At 41.6% G+C, this 25,445-nt stretch overlaps 1 protein-coding gene across 1 annotated transcript in view; it reads right to left on the bottom strand.

Annotated features, from left to right (window-relative positions):
* Positions 1–3,048: 3,048 nt before the first annotated feature.
* Positions 3,049–25,445, bottom strand: part of LOC105538747 — a 515,143-nt gene continuing 492,746 nt past the window's right edge. The window contains exon 6 of the mRNA XM_011978685.1: positions 3,049–3,421. Coding sequence (XP_011834075.1) covers positions 3,269–3,421 — 153 coding nt within the window. The 3' untranslated portion in view covers positions 3,049–3,268. The remainder of the gene's footprint in view (positions 3,422–25,445) is intronic.

Here is a 25,445-nt window from a genome sequence, read left to right as displayed (position 1 = left end):
TACTGATGGGTAAGGAAAACTTGAAAGGAAAAGAAACTGTTGTCTTAACATTTCCTCTCGTTCTAGCATTTCAGCATTAAAGTAGTTGGCTGATACAGGGAAACAACATGAATAAGAAAGAATGCAATAGGGTTCCTTGATTCTTGTTCTCTTTCAAACAAAAAGCATGGCCTCTAGGATGTCAGCACCTGCCTCCTCCCCACCTTTCTCAGTGGTAGCCCTAATACAATTGCCTTATACTTGCTTTTAGTCTCACTGAATGCTTGAATATTGTTGGCCACCAAATTCTGTGCTCATGGGGTGTCATCACAAATGCTATATGTGAATGGGAAGGCACTGTGGACATTTCCTCTGCTCATGTGCATGCTCCCTCATCCCATTAGACTTTCTTACAAAACACGAGTTCCATGAAATGATTCAGAATTGCAAGATAGTGGTAGCGGTGCATTAAACCAAATGTGGGACCATTTGACTGTGCAAGTCTGTGCCCATGAAGCCAGCCTTGATCCATTTTCCACCACAATGTAGTTAATAAAGAGCACACCGAGCACAGAGGATGCGCACATGCATTCTTGCTGAATGATGAATGACTGAACAATTCAGAACTGTTGACCAATGAACTGAACTGCGGCCATAAGTGACCTCATGGCCCAGAAAGAGGAAGACAAAGACAAAGGTAGAGAGGGTGACTCCAGCTTCAGTTTCCAATACTGTTCCTGTTCCTCAGCCTACCTGTATCTCCTAACCTTGAGTTCAATGAAATATTATTATTCCCTACAACATATCTCCCCTGATTTGTCTGTGTAGGTTTTTATAGTATCTTGACAAAGAAATTCATTTTGTGCCATGGCCCATCCATGACCCTCTCCAGACATACCCAGCTATATGATCTTCTGAACGTGTCATGATTTTCACACTGGCATGCCTTTGACCAACAGAGCCATTGTTCTCTCAATGAGTATGCCCCCTTCTTTTCTTTTCCTCTCTTTTCTTTTTTCTCCTCCCTCCTTTCTTTCCTTCTTTCCTTCCTTCCTTCCTCCCTCCCTCCCTCCCTCTCTCTTCTTCTCCTTCATGATGGAGTTTTGCTCTCGTCACCCAGGTTGGAGAGCAATGGTGCGATCTTGGCTCACTGCAACCTCAGCCTCCTGGGTTCAATCTCTTCTCCTGCCTCAGCCTCCCGAGTAGCTGGGATTACAGGCACCCATGACCAGTTTCTCTTTTCTAATAGGCCAACTCCTCTCCTTTCTTCAAGATCAGCTTTCCTGTGATATCTTCTTCAGTTCTCACTTGAGATAGTCACTCAGATGTCATTGTATTGAGGTAGATGCTGACATTTGTGTCCCTGAGATCTCCTTGGGGTTGGGGTAAAGTAGTATTCTCTTTTGTGTTTCTCTTGCCCAGAACCTCAGTTAGTGCTTGATACTTAAGATTCTCACTGTTGCATGAGACTTCATTGTTGATTTACCAAATTACCATATATGGCTATGCCTGGGGGACATTATGCTAGGACTATCTTCAGAATACCTCAGTTGCAAGTTGTTTACCACTTCCCAGTCCTTATTTCTTGTGTTCAAAGACGATTTTTCATTGAAACCTCTTCTAGCTGATTATAGGAATTATTTAAGTTAGTGGTAGTAGAAAGAAGTGTGGACAATAAAAAGAAGCATATTGAAATGGGCTTAGATTAAAGCCGTCCAAAAGACTATCTGTGCTCAGCTGTGCCTAGAGTACTTTTGGAACAATCTATTTATGAAATGATAGACCACAGATCAATGACGATGACACCCACATTCATTCTTGAAAAATATGACTCAGTTGTACGTCGTGCACATACACAGGAGCAGGAATAGATCACAGATCACTGATTGTGACACCCACATTCATTCTTGAAAAGTATGACTCAGCCGTAAGTAGTACACATACACAGGAGCAGGAATCTGAGGGGAAGAAATATCTATCCAGTGCAGATGCCATTCACAGAGATCCCCAGACAGTCTCCTAAGCAGCCTGAATTGTTCTTCTTGTCTGGTCTGCATCCCACTGGGAAACAGTCCAAGATGTTAAATATTTTCACTGAATATGGTGGTCTACCTCCTTTGGCATGAGGTTTTGGAGGGGTCTCTTCCAGTGGGACATTGTTTATCATTTATTTCTCATCTGTACTGAGAATTATAGAATGAATCCTGCTTTCATTCAGGTTACAGATTTGTTAAAATAATTATCTGAAATATAGCAGATATTGTCATGATTTTGCCAAAACAAAACAAAAACAAAAAAAGTGTTACAAGATAGACATGCTTAATGAATAAATAACACATTTTTCAGGACTTGTTTTCTCATTGTTATCAAGAGTTGGCCATGAGGAATAGGATATTAGGTCATATGCAGACTAGGAAGTGGAAAAGGCCAAAAGATAAAAATTCTACAGGAGACAGAGAAAGCCCTGACACGTCTATCTTTTTTGCTTGCTTCACACATGAAATGACTCCCTGCTGAATGGAAAGACAGACAGGTGGGACTGGCTTTCATTCAAATGATGGGTGGAAGTGCCGCTGCCGTGTCTGAAGGTTTAAAAAGTTCTAATGTTCAGATGAAGAGAGAAGATAGAATAACATTCTCCTTCCCTCATATGCAATGCAGTGGGAAAATCAGTCCCACTCTTTTATTTATGTGGTCAAAATGTAAGTATAAAAATTATTACCCATGTTGTGAGTCAATCTAATTGCTGGATCATCTTTCATTAGCTCTGGACGTTTAGCTCTCTGTGATATGACTGTGTCTCTCTGACCAAATAAGTCTGTGTCAAATAATGGTTAAAATTTCCACTGATCCCCAAAAGTCTGAGCACCAGCTGGATACAGATGATTGCCAACACCAGCAGTCATGTGGAACTCACTAATTAGGTATATTCATCCTGGGCATACAGACATGCCATGTCAAAGGGGTGGCTGTACCTACCTCACGATGCCTTCGGCATGCAATAACTTCATTGCTTTACAAAAAAAAAAGGAAAAGAAAAGACTTGGCTGAAAGCAAGATTGCTTTTCGGAAGGGAAACTCTTTTCCCAGGGTGCACTGTGCAGACAAAACTTACTACATCCCTTCTGAAAATGTGTCTGGAGCAGTCTTCCAAGATGATTAATAGAGCAAGTATTTCTCACAAGGGTTTGACCTTTGAAAGCACAGACAGACAAAAGGCGTAAATGGTCAGAGAGGGATGGAGAGCGTCAGGCTCACGAGACACCCGTGCCCACACATTCACCTCTCATCAGGGCCTGGAACACACCATGCTGCCCCTTGGAGAAAGCCCTTTAGGACCATGATACCTTTGAAAGGTTTTTGTGTCATTGTAAACATCTTTACCTTGAAGATTTTCTTTCAAATGATGGAACTGCCAGTTGGTGTATCGTAGGTGCAGAGACTACAAAAAAAAAAAAAAAAAATTAGATGATTCCCACACCAAGTGTTCAGCTCAGAGTCATGGGCCACACATTTAGACACAAGTTCTTTATTTTTTTTATTTTAAGTTCCAGGGCACATGTGCAGGATGTACAACCTTGTTACATAGGTAAATGTGTGCCATAGTGGTTTCCTGCACCTATCAACCCATCACCTAGGTATTAAGCCAGGCATGAATTAGTTATTTTTCCTGATGCTCTCTCCCCACAACCACTCCCCATTTACAGGCCTCTGTGTGTTGTTCCCCTCCCTATGCCCATGTGGTCTCACTGTAGAAACAAATTCTTGAATGCAATGTGTGTGTTTCACTGAAGAGGGGAGGAAAGGAAGGTAGATATTTTGGGAAAAGAAAACCAATATTTTTAAGGACCTAATGCTAAATATTTATAGCAACTCTGTAAAACAAATGTTTATGTTCCCATTTGACAGACAGATGAACTAGAACTTGAAGAACTTGTTAAAGTCATACAGGTCAAAAGTGGTGGCAAGGTGGGTATTTAGCTCCATTTAGGCCTAATTCTAAACCTCATTCTTGTTTCACTATCCCAAGCTATCTAAAGCTGATGGGCGGAGGGTTAAGTGGACAGGTCTTGGCAAAAAGTCATCTGCCTAAAAATAAAGCACATTTCTGAGTTCTCTGACATGGCACGCTGAGGGCCCTTGCTGAGTTGGTAAGTTTAAGCAATGATGAATTTTATTGTACCAAATGGGGAAATGCTTTTTAAATATCCTACTTCTGTTCTTATCCCTTGACTTTGCAGTAATTTTCATTCATTTATACTTGACTGACTCATTGACTTAAAAATGTTATTGAGTCACTACTGTATGCCAGGTACTGTGCGAGGCAATTGGTGTGCAGTGGTCATCTTAGCCTGAGTTTCCCCTAAAACTGAGCCTGAGGTTAAGGCTTGCATGCAGATGGTTTATTTGGGAAGTAAACTTGGAGAGAAGAAGTGAGGGGCCAGGGAGAGTGAAACAGGAAGGGAGAAGCCAATACAAGGATACATTACAGAGGTGGCCACCAGTCTGGGTGGCTGGTGCTCAGTCCTGCTGGTACCTTTCAAAAGGTGCATAAAAGGGATTGGAGGAAGAAGCATTTATTCATTGGCTTCTGGCCTGCTTTTATTGGAAGTTACCCCACACAGCATTAACATTTGCACAATTCTGGGTTGCACATGTATGAATGTCAAGCAGGCACCTGCAGGCACCCCACCCAGGGAAGTCAGGGAAGCTGTTGGGGAGGAAGCAGAGGTACGTGGTGCAAGCTTCAGGTGTTCTCTTTCAATGCAGAGCAGTATGAAGCTTCCTGGAAGTCCTTGCCAGGGCCACAAGCTGAGGCTGAGTGGATATGAGGTAGTGAACAAGATGTCCGATGCAGTGAGCTAAATGGATACAGTCCTTATTCTCAATGAAAAGCCTACAGTTTAGTAAGAGAGATGCTTATTAAATACATTAACCAACTACATAATTACAAATTTTAAGAGGCATCATGAAGGAAAATGGCAGGTGCCAGGGGGGAGAATAACAGGCAAGCCTACCTTAAATTGGGATGACAAGAGTGCCTTCTCTGGGGGAATGACATTTAGGCTGACACCTGCAGAATGAGATGGTTGGGACAAAGTGGTAGGGAAGGACATCACAGAGAGAACAATCTGTGCAAAAACTGGAGGCAGAGTAGGTCTTGGTGAGCTGTAGAAACAGAAAGACCCCAACATGACTCAGCAGAGAGAAGTTGGGAAGAGAGGAGTGAGACATGCCTAGAGAAGTAGGCGGTTGAGTTCTGGATTTTAAAGCCAGTAGAGGTATTTTAAAATATTTGAAAACCCTCTTTGTTTTTTACAAAAAAACAAAGTTGTACTCTGCAGTAGAGAAAGCAGAGAAGCTTTTCCAAAGTAGTTGCAGTAGTCTAGGGAAGGAATGTTGGTGGCTTGGACTAGTGACTGGTGACACTTGTGACAGTGGAGATGACAAAAACTGGGCAGATTAAAGAGCTATTTTCCCCTCAAGAAAATGTGGTGGCAGATCAGATATGAGGGCAAGGATGATGGGGGAATTATGTGTTGAGTATTTACTCACCCACTCAACAAATATGTATGAAGTGCTTACTATAAGGAGGACAGTCTGTTACACAGAGGAATCCCAAGATTGATAAGACTCCAGTTTGGCCTTTGAGTGACTCACAGTTCAGTAAGGAAGATGAAGATGTAGACAGACAATTCCAGTAGAGTTGCTATGATAGCTGCACATTCCAGATCTCATTAAAAACTAGCACAATCAACGTTACGTCCACCAACGCAGATGATCATAAATGCATTCTGCTTGTGTGGCTCTAGAAGACCACTTACCAGTTGCCCAGAATAGTTCAGGAAATTAATTCAGAATGGAATCAATTCTCCGTGGGTTATTTTATCTTCACTCGTTAATAATGAGCCTCTCAGCCATAGAATTATGAAGTTTGGTCCAGGGCATTTGATCTTGGGAACGGGAGGGCTAAACAGATCATAGTTATCCAGGAATAATAAAGCAGAGTTAGTCCCCATGAGGAAGTGTCCCTGGCATAATATCTTTGTAATTTCTCTTCTGTCTTCTTTAAAGCCCCTGAAGTCATTATATGCCACTAACAGTGCCATCTTCCCAGCTGGTATTCATAGAGTTATTAGCCAATCTTTCTAGGTTGCATTATGAAGATGATCTTTACAAGGTCAAAGGACTTTCCCCAAACTCTACTGGGTTTGAGTCCCTAAGTCATAACTATTTCCTGGAAGATACCTCAACCTGCTACAGAATTTGCATTTTAACTCGATAAGATATCATCTAGCACCAAAACCGTTACATGCATGCCATTTTTTCAGCCACTATGGGCTAAAATGCAGAAATAGTTTTCCCCAGAGGAAAAAGGAACAGATTGTTCACCACCATTAAGAATGGGGAAAGGCTGGGCATGGTGGCTCACACCTGTAATCCCAGCACTATGGGAGGCTGAGGCAGGTGGATCACCTGAGGTCAGGAATTTGAGACCAGCCTGGTCAACATGGCGAAACCCCGTGTCTACTAAAAATACAAAAATTAGCTGGGTGTAGTGATGCGTGCCTGTAATCCCAGTTACTCGGGAGGCTGAGGTAGAAGAATCACTTGAACCCAGGAAGTGGAGGTTGCAATGAGGCAAGATCACACCATTGCACTGCATCCTCAAAAAAAAAAAAAAAAAAAAAAAAAAAAGAATGGTCACTGCATGGTGTTCCAATAGCTGAGAGCCTAACATTGTGCATTGTTTCTCATTCTGGCTGGTAAGCCAAGGGAAAACTGTGTATTAACTTCTCTTTCTGAGACAAATAGCATTTTAGTGAATCAGGGATGATGGTAGCAACACTAAGTAAACTGTGCCTGTAATTCTAAGTGTTGACTCTCCTTCTAAGTTATTATGTTATTTACTTCCATTCAGTATCCTAAAATTAAGCTATATTCACTTGATATCTATCAGATTGAATGATAATCTTAATGACAGTCCCAAGGTTTGAAAATGCAAAGATAAATGGTTTTCTCATGATTTCTGGAATTAATTTTTCTTCTGTGTTCTAACAAAACAATATTGTTGGTTTTCAGTCCACTGTTCACAAATGTATTTAGTATTTTTATCTAAAGATATCACATGAGAAGCAAGGCTTGACTCAAACTGTTCAACTGGTGCTGATGCTTAGTGAGGACAAATTTTAAGAAAAAGAAAGAAAAGCAGTAGAGAGGGGATGAAGATGTAGGCTTTCCCCTCATTGATCTTGCCCGGGGCCCCATCCCATGCAATTGACTCCTATATATAGCCCTGATGTGGTCTAGATATGTTCAATCTAGAGCTTTCCATCATCCAGGGGCAGAATTTGGTTGAGAAATGAGAAACTGGGCAGATTAAAGAGCTATTTTTCCCTCAAGAAAATGGGGTGGCAGATCAGATATGTGGACAAGGATGATGGGGGAATTACATCTTGACTATTTACTCACCCCCTCAACAAATATGTATGAAGTGTTTACTATGAGGAGGACAGTCTGCTACACAGAAGAATGTGACCCTTGTGAGGTTAATCAGATATTATCTCCATGGGTCTTGCTGGGACCTTTAAGAAAAGTATTTTCTCTGTTCCTGTGTTAGTTTGCTAAGGATAACGGCCTTCAGCTCCATCCATGTTCCTGCAAAGGACATGATCTCATTCTTTTTTATGGCTGCATAGTATTCCATGGTGTATATTACCACATTTTCTATATTCAGTCTATCCTTGATGGGTATTTAGGTTGATTCCATGTCTTTACTATTGTGAATAGTGCTGCAGTGAATATACATATGCATGCGTCTGTCTTTACAGTAAAATGATTTACATTCCTTTGGGTATATACCAAGTAATGGGATTGATGGGTTGAATGGTACTTCTGTCTTCAGGTCTTTGAGGAACTGCATGCTTGCACTTATAAGTGCAAGTTAAATGATGAGAACACATAGACAAATAGAGGGGAACAACACACACTGGGTTCTTTTGGAGGGTGAAGGGTGAGAGGAGGAAGAGGATCACAAAAAATAACTGATGTGTACTATGTACAAGTCTTAATGCCTGGGTGATTAAATAATCTGTACAACAAATGTCCACGACACCAGTTTACCTGTGTAACGAACCTGCACTTTCACCCCGAACTTAAAATAAAAGTTAAATAAAAAAGAGATAGAGTGGGAAAAAAAGTACTTTATCTTTCTTGTTGATCTCAATCTGTGAGGAAGGTTGGCTTAGATACGTCAGTGCTCTCTTGCTGAGAGAGAGGAGAGATTTGAGACCTGAAGTCGATAGCTGAAACTCTGGAAACAGTAGATGTCAACTGAGGAGTCCTAACAACCGTATGGTGTTCTTTGTTCATTGCATTTCAGTAAGAATGCACTGTTAGTTCAAACTGGTAATGAAGACAGTACCTTCCACATGGAGGAAGAATCATACTTAGTTGTTTGTGTCTGTTGCAACTGAGGAGTTCTAGCAACTATATGGTGTTCTTTGTTCACTGCATTTCAGCAAGAATGCAGGGTACTCTTGATGCTATGGGAAAGACTTCTTATGTTATGAAACCTTTGTAGCCACAAAAAAAATCATGTTTTTGGCATATGCTTAACGACATGGGAAAATGCTCATGACAAAAAGCTAACTGTTTATAGCGCAAGATCTAGTTTTTTTGTGCATGTGAGATATATATTTACATAATTCAATAAAAAGTAGACTAGAAAGAAATATACCAGAATTTTGGAAGTGGTTATCTATGTAGGTAGGATTAAAATTTTTAGTTTTAATTTTCTTCTTTATACTTTTGTTTCCCAGATTTTCCATACTACACATAAACTGTGTGTATAATCTTGAATAAACAGTATATTATTAAAGAATGAAAATTCATACTTATGAGTTAATTAAAGATAGCTTCTGTTAGCCACAGTGTACCTCCAAACATATCAAAGGCTGTGTTTCAAAACACCTGAACAATTGAGTATTTAACTTCCAAATGCAATCCCTTTGGTGTTTGTGTATCTCATTACAGTGGATCCTTACCTACTGGATCTAGCCCTGTTGCACATTTAGTTCAAACTGGTAATGAAAACGGTATCTTCCACATGGAGCAAGAGTCCAGTTATTACTACAGATATTAAGATAAGGGGCAAGTTCATGAACCCTGTATTGATAGGGCAGTTGTGTCATCTGGAGGACATTTCTTCTCAATTTCATCTGACAAAAAGGCTAGATGTCAAATTCTTAAACAAACAATACCAACTTCCTGTGGGGGAAGAGCAAGTCAAATAGGAGATACTTGTTCTTGGCATAAAAGTCTATATTTAAGAATTAACTTATCACATTTCACAGCTCACTGTAAACTAAGAGGGGTAGGGAAGAAAGGGTCAAAGGCTGCTCTAATTACTCTCATTTTAGCAAGCAGAATGAAATGAAGTTTCCTGGGGTAATTAATCAAGTAGTGATGAAAAGTGAACACACACTGGACACTTTTTTTGGGTCAAGGATTTGATGGAAATTGCCACTGCCTCATGAAGGACACTGACATTAGTCTGGCAGAAGGTTCTCACTTAGGAAAGAATGTATAGTAATCAAGGTCCAACATTCAAAATAAAGGCTTAAGGAAAACAGCAGCAATTATCTGGCATTGCTCTTGCTGAGTTTTGGCTTCAATTCTTGCTGGTAACAGGAGGCTTGCGAGTTTCTACGGTGTGTTGGGTGGAAACGGTCTATGCCTGGTGATTTTCACAAACAGATGAATATACTCCTATTTCCAAGCATGCGATTCAGCCACTTGGACTCCAGCAATAACTGCCACCAGTTTCAAAGGAACTGCTGTAATGCAGTCCTTACTATCTGAGCTCATATCTATTACGAAAATCAAGCAGCTTGTTTTTCCAGGTGCTACCATCTTGGAAATAAGGCACGAGGGGACCAAAAAATGTGTGTCAGAACCTAATGTGAAAGCCTCCAATTAGGCTTTTTTTTTTTTTTAATCTAGTTATTGCAAGCTGTTTTGGCTAAAACCCGAAAGTACTTAAATGTCTTCCAACGGTGGATACATGCTGCTGTTATGATTGATATGTTATTTGAAAATATTCACAAAATGCCATCAAATTAAATGTATATTTTACATTGTAATCTACTTTGGTCTTTTTTATTCATTTGAGTGTCAAATTAGGCAATGCCTGTTGATTGTCAGTAAAATGAGTACAGTAGAATGACTAAATAGCAGAGAGTCCAACTGTCAGAGGATTTCTGAAACCAGACCAGGAAAAACACTAACATGGAAATTAAATGCCATTCAGGGACTTTGATTCTCTATCTGTCTCTTTATGGTGTTCCATGTTTCAGGCTAATCCTATTCTATCCCTTTCCTAAGCCCCCCAAATAACATGGAAAGCAAGGAACAACTGTCCTGCTGAACACTGCTATTCTGAATTTTATTTTTTAAACTTTTTGCCCAGTTAGTCATATGTCTGAAAATGCATAGAGTATCCTCTTAAGCAAGAGTGTGACTCAAACTCTCACTACATACTTGCGAAAGAACTTTGGCATGCCCCATCTCTGAGGAGGCTGGTGGGGTTGAGGCCGGACCAAATAGTGGCAGAATGCCTTCATGAACATGGAGGTCACTCCTTAGATCAAGGCTGGGTGGATCTGAAGGGTGGGGCAGCCCACTGGGCACCACGTAAAGTCAGAGGGGCTGGAATGTTGGGGAAAAATTGAACAGACACTGGAGGAGTCAATCTGTGGTTGCTGCCAAGTGTCTCCTCCTCTTCCTCTACTGTAAATTTGGAATCTGCCTTTATCTCTTTCACCACTGCCCCCACCCCAATCTTTACCGGAGTCTCTGTTTGTTCTCTGTTTGCAATCACATTTCATTCCATCTCCCACACTTTAAACCAGTGTCTTTATCACAAATTTGGCTACTTCCATCATACTACAAACCTTCCAGCTTGTATAGTACCCCTTATAATCCTACAATAATTTCCAATTGCTTTCCCAAATGTTTCATGAAGCTTCTCTGTAAGGCTTTCTCTTGTATTTTCAAACCTGGATACCTTACCTATTCTTTCCACAATACTCATCAAAATTATCAATCCCAAATAAACAGACCATCGCTAGGTTTGCTGTGAAATAATGGGATTGGATCCTTTGAAAAAGACTAAAAATTACTATAAGATGCAAAAGCACTGGAGTTGAGAGCACTGGGATCAAAAACCAATGTAATAGCTGTCATTATAGAATGATTGAAGATGAGCTAATAGATTCCTCTCAGTGGCTGTTCAAAATGGTATTTTTAAGAGTACCTTTAAAAATTTACTTTTCATGTTTAGTGGTTCATAAGAAATACATGATCATTGTAGAAAATTAGAAGACATAGATAAAAAGTTATCTATGACTCCATCAGGAGACTATTGATGTTTCTGACGTATGTCCTTCAAGACTTAATAGTAATATTTATTTATGTATATGTATATAATATACTTATACACACAAACACATGTGACAAGATATTCTGAGTAGGGCAGGGCTAAGATTCAGATACATTTGGTATATGCTATTTGGTGTCACCTTCTACCTATTTCCTGCTCTTCCCAAATACCTGTTTGTTCCACATGATCTACATGGAGCCTGAGGAGTCTTCTGGGAAAGGAATTCAAAACATGTCCAAATTTGAGGTTCTGACATATATAGTTATGTTTGGAAAACTTACTGTGTATGTTTGGAGTGATGTTCACTCCATAGAAGCCAGTATCAAAGAGGATCTATGAAGTCCCTGAGAAAGAATCCATCCTAAAAGTCAAGCTAACTGGGGCAAACTCAGAAACAGGGACCGAAGGAGAAAGTCATGATTCTGGATTCAGGGTGTAGTTATAATGTCAACCCCTGTCCATCCCACTCCCAATGCCCCAGCCTCCTAGGTTAGTGCACTCTGGAGAGGAAGTCACAGTGGGCAAAAGTGAGAGCTTAAAATCTAGGATTCCAAACAACCTTGCAGTAGTTCTTTACCTCCGCATAAAAAGAGAATTAAGGAGCTGGTAAAACTCAGGCGTCCATGATACTTGTCCTGAATGGGAACTTCATAGACTGTTGACATGCTCTCCCTAACATACACATACAAATGCTGTGTCATACTCTATAACCTGCTTTTAAAAATGGAGTATGATTTTCTGTTGACACCAGTAAATATATTTCTGTAATAGCATTTGAAGTGGTTTCAGCATATAAATTTTCCCACAATTTATTTATAAACAGTGGGTCAGTGAGCATCCTTATAGCTAAATCTTTGGGTAAATGCTAAATCATTTAATTGGAATGAATTATTAGAAATAGGATTGTGAGTCACATGGTATGCATATATTTAAGGCCTCTGACATGTACCAAACACATATACCCTTTAGGGAGGCTGAACCAACTTACTCCTATCAGCACTGATTGAAAGTGACAGATATAATGTTATCCTTTTAATTCCTTTGACCTCTAGCTAACAGATAGAACAGCTCTTCCCTTTCTAAAACCACCACCCACTGTAGATAATATAGAAGTATTAAACCAAATGGATTTGTCTGAAATTTGCAGAACCCAGTCCCATCTTAGAGCAATATGGCAGGCACAGCCCCATGCTCAAATCGTTAATCTTGGCTGATCTCAGTCCTCTCACTCTGCAAGCACGTATCTAATCTGGCTACTCCCCAGTATATTTTGTTGAGTACTGCATTTTTCTCCTACTTAGTATCATGTTGTTGGAGTAATTTTCTTCCCTGATGTATTACTTTATATTTTTCCAGATCTTCTCTTCCTTGGTATTTCTATACTGCTTTACCAACCTCCCTGAGCATGCTGACTTACAGTGTAAATTCATTCACATCTTAGCCACTTTAAATTAATAAGCCAGATAAAAACCCATGAGGCACTACTATTATCAACTGTGCCTCAATATACTGCATCTGTTCCTTCCCTGCTCTCTGTTTCTTTTTGTGAGCTCATTTCTAGTTTCATCAATATTCTCTATTCTTGTGGTCCCTGTTCTATTCGACATTAGATATGCATTTTTAAGCTACCCAATTGTTTAAAAGGGAACTAAAGAAACAGAAAACGGGCTGAAGAATACACTATAAATGCAAACTTTTTTATTACTTGTCAGAGGTTGTAAAAAATGGTGGTTATATGAAAATAAAAAAATTAGCACTCATACACTAGTAGGTATAAATTAATATAGTGTTTCTAGAAGGTAATTGGGAAGCAAATATCAAAAGCCTTAAAAAGCATTTTATGCATGCAATTGTATCTCTATGAATTTATATGGAGAAAATAACTGAACAAGTGCACAAATGTTAATTTAAAAGTGTGTTTATTGCAGCATTATTTATAAGCAGAAATGGAAACAAGTAGAAGCTATATAATAGAGAATTGTTTAAGTAAAATAGGGTTCTATGTGCATATGGAAATATATGTAGCTATTAAAAATGATGACATGAGTTTGTGTTTACAGTAATGGAAGAACCTTGATGATATGTTAAATAAAAACAGCAGGTTGTAGAATAATTGGCATAGTATGATCCCATCTCAGTAATAAAGGCATTTGCATGTATGTAACCAGAGTAGAAAAGCTGGATCTCATCTCCGTTGGCATGCATGCTAAGCACGGGAGAAAAGGACACCAGAGAGAAGTGTTAGGGACACTTGTGCCCAGGGGAGGAAAAGGAGAAAGCAGGAGGGAAGACTGTGGCCAGCCTAGGTACAGTCTTGATCCCTATAGAGATGGGGGCATTCTCTCCAGTTTCAACCCAAAGTAGCACATGGCTCTGGAACCCTGAGCATGCTGAGAGTGGAGGTGCTGTGTTCAACCTAGGAGAGACTGCTCTGGGAGCACCAAGAGAGAACATCTCCGACAGGAGACTGGCTTCCAAGAGCAGTGGCAGCAGGCAGTGTGTTACAGAAACATAAAAACCCTCTTAAGAAACTGGCGTATAGGCATTTCTCCCTAAAGCAAGTCACATGGCCATTGCAATGTCAGGAGAGGAAATACACTCTACCTCTTTAGCAGCACTGGGACACGTAGTCATATGGCAAAAGGCATGGATTTAGGAAAGGGTAAAGAATTGAGATCATTACTGCAATCTATCACACCTGCATTTTCTCGTATTTTGGAAAATAATCCCATAACACTTATGTATTTATGCCCATTAAAATAGGTGATGTGTTAGATTGTTACACTAATGGTTCCCAAAGAACCATGTTGCCCAGTGTTTGGGCCTGTATTGGTTTCCTTAGGCTGTTGTAACTAAGTACCACAAACTAGGTGGCTTCAAACAAAAATTTATTCTGTCTTAGTTCTGGAGATCAGAAGCCTGAAATCAAGGTGTTGGTAGGGCCATGCTCCCTTTGAAGCCTCTAGGCGAATGATCCTTCCTTGCTTCTTCCAGCTTCTGGTAGTTCCATGTGTTTCTTGGCTTGCGGCAGTATAAATCCTATCTCTGCCACCTTCACTTGGCTGTCTTCCTTCTGTGTCTGTGAGTCTTTCCCTGTTCTTATAAAGACACTTGTCATTCTGGTTTCAGGACCCATTTTACTCCAGTACAATGTCATCTTAACTTTATTATATCTGCAGATACCCTATTTCTACCCTATAGGGTCACATTCTGAGGTATTGGGGGTTAGGACTTCAACTTCTGTTTTTGAAGGACACGATTTAGCTCATAACAATGGCCTGTGTTGTTCCCTCCCTCATTGATTCTGGGTCACATGACTTGCTTTTGCCAACAAGACAGCAATAAATTTGACATAGAAAAGGCTGGGCTGGGCTGGGCTGGGCACAGTAGCTCATGCCTGTAATCCCAGCACTTTGGGAGGCCAAGATGGGTGGATAGCTTCAATTCAAGCATTCGAGACCACCCCAGGCAACATAGCAAAACCCTGTCTCTACCAAAAATACAAAAAAAAAATAAGCTGGGTATGGTGACTTGCACCTATGGTCCCAGCTACTCAGGAGGCTAAGGTGGGAAGATCGCTTAAGCCTGGGAGGCAGAGGTTACAGTAAGCCAAAATCATGCCACTGCACTCCTGCCTGGGTCACAGAGTGGAACCCCATGAAAGAAAGAAAGAAAAGAAAGAGAGAAAAAGCAAGCAAGCAAGCAAGCAAGCAAGAAAGAAAGAAAGAGAAAGAAAGTGAGAGAAAAAAAGAAAGAAAAGGAAGAAAGAAAGAAAAAGAGAGAGAAAGAAAGAAAGAAGAAAAAGAAAGAAAGGAAAGAAAAACTAAGAAAGAAAGAAGAAAGAAAGAAAGAAAGAAAAGGAAGGAAGGGAAGGAAAGAAAGGAAAGAGGAAGGGAGGAAGAAGGAAGGAAGGAAGGAAGGAAGGAAGGAAGGAAGGAAGGAAGGAAGGAAGGAAGGAAGGAAGGAAGGGTGGGTTGATGAGCACTTGAGCACTGAGGCTTGCCCTCTTGGAGTGCTGCCCCTGCTATATGGGGAAGCCTGGTGTAGCCTCTTTGAGGATGAAAGGACTACAGGCCAGCAAGGCCCAGCTATCTCACATGTCCTGGCTAAGCTCATTGCCCAGCAAAACCTCAGCTTGAGGGTGGGCTGGGCATTAAGGTGAAGCCATAGAACTGCCACAGAAGCAAGTCACAAAATTGTAAGAAATCATAAATTACCATTTCATAGAAGTCACTGAGTTTTGGAGTGGCAGTAATAGAAAACTGAAACAAATATTTGTTGGTTTTCCTCAAATCTAAGCCCCAAGCAGATTTGATGTTCCCCAGCCCACCAATTCTGGTTTTATTGGAATTGAAAAGAACTTTAGGGATAATCCAGTCTGACTTCCTCACTTTACAGATAAGAAAATTGAGACTCAGGAGATTAAACCATGCCCCTCTTGAGGCAGGCATCAGTCTGCTGACTTTTGGTTTTGTGCTTCTTCGACATTACCGAGAGGTCACATGCTCTAATATGAAACTAATATTCTAAGGGTAGGGCTGGCTCATGGTCACACAACTATTCAGTGTCAATATCAGGTCTAGAAATCAGATTTTCTAACTCCTCATCTAGAATTCTCTTCCTTTTCGGGGAGAGTGAGGAGTATACGGTGAGTGTCTTTTACTCACACATTTAGCTGAGTATTGTCCTGTGAAGTGTTATCTTTGTCCCAGAGTGGGGTTTAAGGGGAAAGGGATACCATTGCTTATCTTTCCTACCTCTGAAACCTCTTTCTCTTCCTTTTTTCCTCTCCCTTCCTAAATCCCCCAGCCCTGGAAATATGAGTAAGAATTCCTACCCCTCCCCATCAGCCACCACTTCATGCAGGATGGATTAATGAGGTTATGTCTCCAAAGAACTTTGAGTTCCTTGGAAGAAAGGCATCAACATGCAAAGTGGCGGTTGTTATTGCGATTACTTCACTGAGTAGGGTTTCACAGCTGTCCTGATGGAAAAGGGGCCAACAAAACAGAATGCCAGTTTCCCCCAGCAGAGGAGCAGCTGGAATGGATTATAAATGAGACCTGTGTGCCCGGTTCTCTTTTTCGTCAAAGTCCATCAGCCTCTCTCAATGCCCAGCTCTCCCCTTGACAGCCCAGCAGGGTCTCTGAGCCAGACAGGTGTGGGCAAAGGCACCATCTAAGCCCCACGTGCATAAGCCTGCTTGGCAGGGGCAGCAAAACCCTATATTCTGAACCAGGGCCAACCCATTACCAGTGCTCAGTAATGCAATGGATTTCTCCAGTGGTGATTCGGGGTAAGTAAAACATTCTCATTGCTCAAACTTCCCTCCACTTTATAGGGCAGGAGGGACGGAGGAGGGAGAGAAGAGGCTGTGCAGACTCAGACAAATGTCACATTGCCAGGACCAGAGCACCTCTACTCATACTTCCTGCCTTATTTCTCTTTTCCTCTCTTTCTCCCTTTCTTTCTCCCTCCCTTCCTCCTTTCCTTCCTTCCTTCCTTCCTTCCTTCCTTCCTTCCTTCCTTCCTTCCTTCCTTCCTCCCTCCTTCTCTCCCTCTCTCCCTTCCTTCCTTCCTTGAAACATATATGTATTTAATATTATGTCAGGCATCACGTTAGGTCCTGGAGAAATAACAAAAACAAGATGCAGCCCTTGGCCTTTGTGGGCAGTAATGGTGGTAGTGAGGCAGAAACAGACAAATGAACAGAAAATCACATCTATAACACATTCTAAAAGCCACATTGCTATGGCAAGACTATGTATACGGTGCCCCAGGGACACACAGAAGAGCCACTCACCCTGGTTTCAAAGGGGTCTTGAAAGGCTCCTAAACAATCAATCGAGACTAGTCAGGTCAAGTGGATGGCAAAGAGAAGGCGTATTCCAAGCAGCCTCAGTTCCACTGGTTCTGAGATAGTATAAAATTTATCAATGTTTTGTGTATATAGAAAAGGATTATGAACATTATAATAGTATTACTTAGGCTGTAATCATAATATTATTCCTTCATTTATTGAATATTTTCTATCTGCCAAGCACTATTAAAAACTTTACATCCAATGCCTTATGTAATCCTCATGGCAATTTTACAAAGCAGGTTCCATTACTATGTGTACTTTGCTGAAGATGAAACCGAGGCCCAGAGAGATTAAGTGAATTGCTCAGTCACAGAATAAGTGAGTGGAAGCACACACTCGCTGTCACACGGCCTCACTGCAGAGGCTATGTCTGGAACCAGACACAACAGCCCCTTCGGACAGAGACCTACCACTTCAACATGTAGGTTAGTTCTGTCCTGACTGGACTTAAGAAAAACAAAAAAAAGACAGGTCTGCAATATTAAGCTGCAATACACATGGTGGGTTCTCAATACCTATTTGCTAAATAAAATATTTCCTCAAGTAGAGGACATAGCTTTTCTGGTGTTTTGGGAAGAACGGGTGTGCAAAATGATATTTTCTTCTGATCCAATAACTCATGCATGAAATAGCTTTTTAATATTTTTTAAGAATAAAATCTTCCTGTATCTAGTTTTTCCCAGCTTTATTGAGGTATAATTGACAAATAAAGTTGTATATATTTACAGTGTTCAATGTGATGTTTTGATATACATAGACATTACGAAATGATTACTACGATCATGCTAATTAACATACCCATCACGTCACATAGTTACCATTGCGCATTTGGTGAATGAAATAGCATTTTTAATCAACACAAAATTGCATGCAAAAATATGTTCTCAGGGACAACTTGGCCCCTTTTAGTCACAACTGGTCTTCAAGTTGTTAGTCCTTTCCTAACCCTTTTGTCTTGTCTCTCTAGCCAGACTTAAGTCCCTGGAGGTCAGAGATTTGTCTGTCATCTTTTCCCATCCTTGCCAGTACCCAATTCCACCCCCTCTGTTATGCTCTAAGGGTGATCTTGCTGGGTCTTCATTAAAGAATTTATCACAGCATTCCTCATAGTTGAGTTAATTGTGTGCAAATTTAATGAATTCTTGAAGGCATTTATTGGGGCACATGATACATTTCCAGTAAGTGCTTTTGATCTGAAAACAGAAGACACTTGCTCAGGGCTGGTAGATAAACCAAACCCAAACCAAAAGCTTTCAACCAACTTGTGGACTTTCTTCAGCATCCTGTGCTTTCCAATCCCTTCAGCTCTCAGTAGCCCTTTCTTCCCTCCCCATCTCTGTGCAGCATTCCTCAGCTATACATCAAAACCGTGTTTTTATTTTCTTGATTATCATGCTCAGTTATATATTTTGTCTGGGAAATCACCCAGTTTTAAGACTTTTTTTTCTTAATATGATGACCATTTCAAATACCAATGAAAATGTTTTGTTTTGTTTTTAGATTTTTGTGTGTGTGTGTGTGTGTGTTTATTAATGCCAAATGTTCTGTTTAATGCATTCTAATAATCTGGCTTGCTTCTCTTCTGCGGTGCTTCCTACTTAAACAACAGTTCTTTGCTGATACACAGAATAGACATGACTTATTTAATCAAAAAAGTAAATGATTACTGATTCCTTATTTCTAGAATGACATTGGGCTTAGCATTTTTAATGCATTATCTTGTTTGAACTTCACAACGCCCCTCACAGGTGAACATTATTATCATGTCTATACTATAGATGAGGAATCAGTGGCTTGGTGATTATAAGTGATTTGCAAATGAAACACTGGAATTCAAATAGATCTGATTCCCTAGCGTTCCTAAAGACTCAACTCTCATGCCTCCTCTTATTTACCTAGAATCAAGAATTTCTCAAAGTACCGCAGGGTTGATCTGATTTGCTTCCCACAAAAAGAGGGAAACTGAGGGGCACATTAGGCAATGTGCCTGAGATGCCAGAGACTACTAAGCATTGATTCTGGTTTGTGGGTGACACTCCACTATTTCTGCCTGTTTTGAATAATGAGACCTAAGACAGTAGGTATCAAATTAGTCCTGCTTGCTTTGTGCAGACACAGGTTACGTTTGAGTGACAGATGTAAACAGATATTTAAGTGTGTCTGGGCTCCGTAAAAATTAACTGCAAAAACCGCTTCTGCCTTTCTCAACTCACCAGGACAGCCATAGCAAGAGTGAGGCAGGAAGGGAGCCACAGAGCTCCACATCGTTCTGTGGTTACTTTATATTGTCCCCCAGGCATATGTAACCAAATTGTCAATTCCCGAACGTTTCTTCCATGTGTGGCATTTCCTCTGAAGCAAGTTGAGCTGGAAAAGGACAGGGACCTGGCAGGCTGCCTGTGGACTAATCAACCCCACAAAAATAAAGAAATACAGAGCTAGGACTTGGCATCTGGTTGGATCCCATCCATCATAAACTAAAATTATTGCAGAAGGAATCTTCCTTTTTCATTCGTTCTCCCCATTGTTTACCTAAAATCTAATAGGGGCTATGTGGGATATTTGGCATCTCTCTGCACTCCACACTGTGTGCAGGTAGCATGCAGTGGGCACACTGTAGAGTGACACTTGGGGAGGACATCCAAGCCAGCACTCCCAGCCACCCTCTTGGCAGCGACCTCGCCATTTCATGCAGACTCAGGCTGTTGTGAGCATTCAGTGTGGCAACCACTCTAAAGCAGTGGCCCCTAACCTTTTTGGCACCAGGGACCGGTTTCATGGAAGACAATTTTTCCATGGGTGGGGGGTGGCGGGGGCAGGAGGATGGTTTTGGGATGAAACTCTTCCACTTCAGATCTTCAGGCATTAGGTAGATTCTTATAAGAAGTGCGCAACCTAGATCCCTCGCATGCACAGTTCAGAGTAGGGTTCCCACTCCTGTGAGAATCTAATGCCCCCATTGATCTGACTGGAGGTGGAGCTCAGGCTGTAATGCTTGCTCACTGACCCCTCACCTCCTGCTGTGTGGCTCGATTCCTAACAGGCCACCGACCGGTACCAGTCCATGGCCTGGGGGTTGGGGAACCCTTGCTCTAAAGCAACTAGCATAGGCCTCAGTTCATGGAAGTCACTTAACAAATGTTAACTTTCATTCCCTCTTTGTTTGTAATATTTTTGATGACTTGGGTAAATCATTTTGTCCCAGATTTAAGATAGATAGATGATAGATAGATAGATAGATAGATAGATAGATAGATAGATAGATAGATAGATAGATAACAATTTTTATTCCCTGTGACTACCCAGCTCTCTGCTCATGGACATACCCCTGGCCTAAGTGGCCTACAAGAGGGTGGACTCCAGGCCAGGTGGGGTGGCTCACACTTGTAATCCCAGCACTCTGGGAGGCCGAGGCGGGTGGATCATGAGGTCAGGAGTTAAAGACTAGCCTGGCCAAGACAGTGAAACCCCATCTCCACTAAAAAATACAAAAATTAGCCGGGCGCAGTGGTGGGCGCCTGTAATCCCAGCTACTTGGGAGGCTGAGGCAGAAGAATGGCTTGAACCTGGGAGGAGGAGGTTGCAGTAAGCCGAGATCCTGCCACTGCACTCTAGCCTGGGCGACAGAGCAAGGCTCCGTCTCAAATAAATAAATAAATAAATAAATAAATAAATAAATAAATAAATACATGAGTGTGGACTTGAGCAGGCTGCCTACATTTGAATGCCTACCTTGTCACTACCTAACCTTTCAAGAGTCACTTAAACTTTCTGTGACTCAGTTTCCTCATCTGTAAAATAGGTATAATAACAATAGTACCCATCTCACAAAATTACCTTGAGGATTTGAAGAGTTAATCCACATAACTGATAAGAATATTGCCTGGCACACACAAGTGCTTGATAATCATTAGCTATTTCTCTTCTGTAACTAGTCCTTCCTTGCCCTCTGCTTTTGCATGTTATATCTGTAAAAACAGGCAAATTATTAGTTGCTTCATTTACCTCATTTAGTGGTCATGAAGGAAATAAGCAGTGCAGAGGACCTGTTATGTGCTGGCCCTAGCAGCTTATGAGGATCAAAATGAAAGAAATTTAAAATGAAGATCAAAATTGGGTGAATTTTTAAAAAGTCATATGATTCAAGTTGATATTTTAAATGATTGGGGAAATTTCCATAGTACTGGAAACTGTTGCCTGTCACTCCAGGGAGATGGTTTTGTTGAAATTTCTGGGTACTGGGGATATGGAATTAGGGATGTAACAAAAGGAGCAGGTGCCACTGGCAGATTTTTCCAAATTATGAGACCAAATTGTCCACAACAAGAGTACCAGTTCTCCCTTCTCTCCAGCCCTTTGCATGTGGCCTTCCTTTGAAGTGCTGGTTAGTGATTGACTTCATAAGCTAATGGTTTTCTCTGCAGTTGTATCAGTTCATTTTTACATTGCTGACAAAGACATACCTGAAACTGGGAACAGAAAGAGGTTTAATTGGACTTCAGTTCCACATGGCTGGGGAGGCCTCAGAATCATGGCAGGAGGCGAAAGGCACTTCTTACATGGCGGCAACAAGAGAAAAATGAGGAAGAAGCAAAAGCAGAAACCCCTGATAAACCCATCAGATCTCATGAGACTTATTCACTATCAGGAGGCTAGCATAGGAAAGACTGGCCCCCATGATTCAGTTACCTCCCCCGCAGTCCCTCCCACAACATGTGGGAATTCTGGGAGCTACAATTCAAGTTGAGATTTGGGTGAGGACACAGCCAAACCATATCATTCCAGCTTTGGCCCCTCCAAATGTCATGTCCTCACATTTCAAAACCAATCATGCCTTCCCAACAGTCCCCCAAAGTCTTAACTCATTTCAGCACTAACCCAAAAGTCTACAGTCCAAAGTTTCATCTGAGATAAGTCAAGTCCCTTCCGCCTATGAGCCTGTAAAATCAAAAGCAAGCTAGTTACTGCCTAGATACAATGGGATTACAGGCATTGGGTAAATACAGCCATTCCAAATGGGAGAAATTGGCCAAAACAAAGGGGTTACAGGGTCCATGCAAACCTGAAATCCAGCAGGGCAGTCAAATCTTAAACCCCAAAAGGAACTCCTTTGACTCTAGGTCTCACATCCAGGTTATACTGATGCAAAACGTGGGTTCCCATGGTCTTGGGCAGCTCCCCGCCTGTGGCTTTGCAGGTTACAGCCTTCCTCCTGGCTGCTTTCACAGGCTGGCATTGAGTGTCTGTGGCTTTTCCAGGCACACAGTGCAAGCTATTGGTGGATCTACCATTCTGGAGTCTGGAGGATGATAGCCCTCTTCTCACAGCTCCACTAGGCAGTGCCCTAGCAGGGACTCTGTGTGGGGGCTCCAACCCCATATTTCCTTTCTGCACTGCCCATGAACTCTCCACCCCTGCAGCAAACTTCTGCCTGGGCATCCAGGTGTTTCTATACATCTTCTGAAATCTAGGCAGAGGTTCCCAAACCTCAATTCTTGACTTCTGTGCACCCGCAGGCGCAATACCATGTGGAAGCTGCCAAGGCTTGGGGCTTCCATTCTCTGAAGCCACAGCCTGAGCTGTACATTGGCCCCTTTCAGCCATGGCTGGAGCATCTGGAACATAGGGCACCAAGTCCCGTCCCTAGGTTGCACACAGCACTGGGACCCTGGACCCAGCCCAAAAAACCACTTTTTCCTCCTGGGCCTCTGGACCTGTGATGAGAGGGGTTGCCATGAAGGTCTCTGACATGGTCTGGAGACATTTTCCCCATGGTCTTAAGGATTAACATTAGGCTCCTTGTTACTTATGCAAATTTCTGCAGCCGGCTTGAATTTCTCCTCAAAAAATGGGCTTTTCTTTTCTACTGTATCATCAGGCTGCAAAGTTTCTGAACTTTTATGCTCTGTTTCCCTTTTAAAATGGAATGCTTTTAACAGCACCCAAGTCACCTTTTGAATGCTTCACTGCTTAGAAATTTCTTCCACCAGATACCCTAAGTCATCTCTCTCAAGTTCAAAGTTCCACAAATCTCTAGGGCAGGGCAAAATGCCAACAGTCTCTTTGCTAAAACTTAACAAGAGTCACCTTTGCTCCAGTTCCTGGGAAGTTCTTCATCTCCATCTGAGACCACCTCATCCTGGATTTCATGGTCCATATCATTATCAGCATTTTGGTCAAAGTCATTCAACAAGTCTCTAGGAGGTTCAAAACTTCCCCACATTTGGGCGGGCGCAGTGGCTCATGCCTGTAATCCCAGCACTTTGTGAGGCTGACGTGAGTGGATCACAAGGTCAGGAGTTCGCGACCAGCCTGGTCAATATGGTGAAACCCCGTCTCTACTAAAAATACAAAAAAAATTAGCTAGGCGTGGTGGTGCATGCCTGTAATCCCAGCTACTAGGGAGGCTGAGTCAGGAGAACTGCTTGAACCCAGGAAGCAGAGGTTGCAGTGAGCCGAGATGGTGCCACTGCACTCCAGCCTGGGTGACAGAGTGAGACTCCATTAAAAAAAAAAAAAAAAAAAAAAAAACACTTTCCCACATTTTTCTGTCTTTTTCTGAGCCCTACAAACTGTTTCAACCTAGCCCTGTTACCCACTTCCAAAGTTGCCTCCACATTTTTGGGCATCTTTTCAGCAATGACCCACTTACTGGTACCAATTTACTGTATTAGTTCATTTTTACGCTGCTGACAAAGACACACCCGAGACTGGGAACAAAAAGGGGTTTAACTGGACTTACAGTTCCACATGGCTGGGGAGGCCTCAGGATCGTGGCAGGAGGCGAAAGGCACTTCTTACATGGCAAAGGCAAGAGAAAAATGAGGAAGAAGCAAAAGCGGAAACACCTAATAAACCCATCAGATCTTGTGAGACTTATTCCCTATCACGAGAATAGCACAGGAAAGACCAGCCCCCAGGATTCAATTATCTCCCACAACACGTGGGAATTCTGGGAGCTACAATTCAAGTTGAGATTTGGGTGGGGACACAGCCAAACCATATCAGAGGTATGATGTGAAAAGAACCAGGAAAGTTTCCACCCAGAAATGGCCCCTGTCCCCACTGTCTGGCATGTGCATCAGGAGCTGGTCTCCACCTCTTTCTGTCCCCCGGTTCCTTCTATACTCATTCCACCTGCTTGTAGCTTCCTGGACACTTTATGCACTGATCACCTTCAGGTCTTTGCTCTTGCTCTTCACTCTGCCTAGAAATCTTTCCTTGCTTATATGAGAACAAACAAACAAACAAACAAAATACACTGTGAATATTGGAAGTCTCAATTAAGTCATCATCTTCTTCATTTAGCCTTCCTGAGCACCTTCCCCTTCAACCAAAAGTCGACTGACCATGCCTTTCCTGGTGCTCACTGCAGGTGGTTTAATGAACCTGTGCACAGTCCACCAACAAAGGGTAAAGGGAACATCTGTAACACTGCATTACTCTTGCCAGTAAAATGCCCATATTCCTTATGAACTAGAACTTTTTGAGTAAGAAGATATATCTTAATCATCTCAGCTTCCCCAGAACCTAGCAAAGCACCTGGCATGTAATGGATAATCAATAACCATATCTTGAAAGGAAAGATGAATGAACGAATAAATGAAGAAGCTTAAATAACTCTCGGTATTCAGAAAGCCATGGAGAGGCAACTGAAATCTACTACTTTGACTACTTTGAGCTGCTCAAATTCTTAGCTAAAATATTTTCTGGCAGATTTATTTGATCTCATCTTCTTCATTTCAGTGCCATATAGCATTTGGATCAGTGTATATTACCTAGTGGGTGCTCAAGAAATGTTTGATGAATGGATAGAATATCAAAATGATTGCATTTTTAGTCACAGGATCTCGGCAGCATCCCATGAGAAGGTGGCCCCCATAGCCTAGAGCCTGAAGAAACAGTGACAGACACTTTCTAGGAAATGGAATAGGAGCTGCTACCCTGAAAGCCCCAGCCCCAGTCAGATGCATTAGCCATCCTGAGGCACAACTCACTGAGGGCGGAGCCCAGGGAGGACGTCTCTTCCCTTCCACTATCCCCTTACTGGTGGTCCAATTTCTTTCTCAGAAGATGTATGATAACATAATATTTTGAATATTTTTAAATAACATTAGTATTATTTCTCTTTTCTTTTTAATATTATTTGTTTTTTCTTCT

This window comes from Mandrillus leucophaeus, unplaced genomic scaffold (genome assembly GCF_000951045.1).
Source record: "Mandrillus leucophaeus isolate KB7577 unplaced genomic scaffold, Mleu.le_1.0 Scaffold198, whole genome shotgun sequence".
NCBI lineage: Eukaryota > Metazoa > Chordata > Mammalia > Primates > Cercopithecidae > Mandrillus > Mandrillus leucophaeus.
Note: the sequence above shows the minus strand (reverse complement) of the source record. Positions and strands in the feature narration are given on the sequence as shown.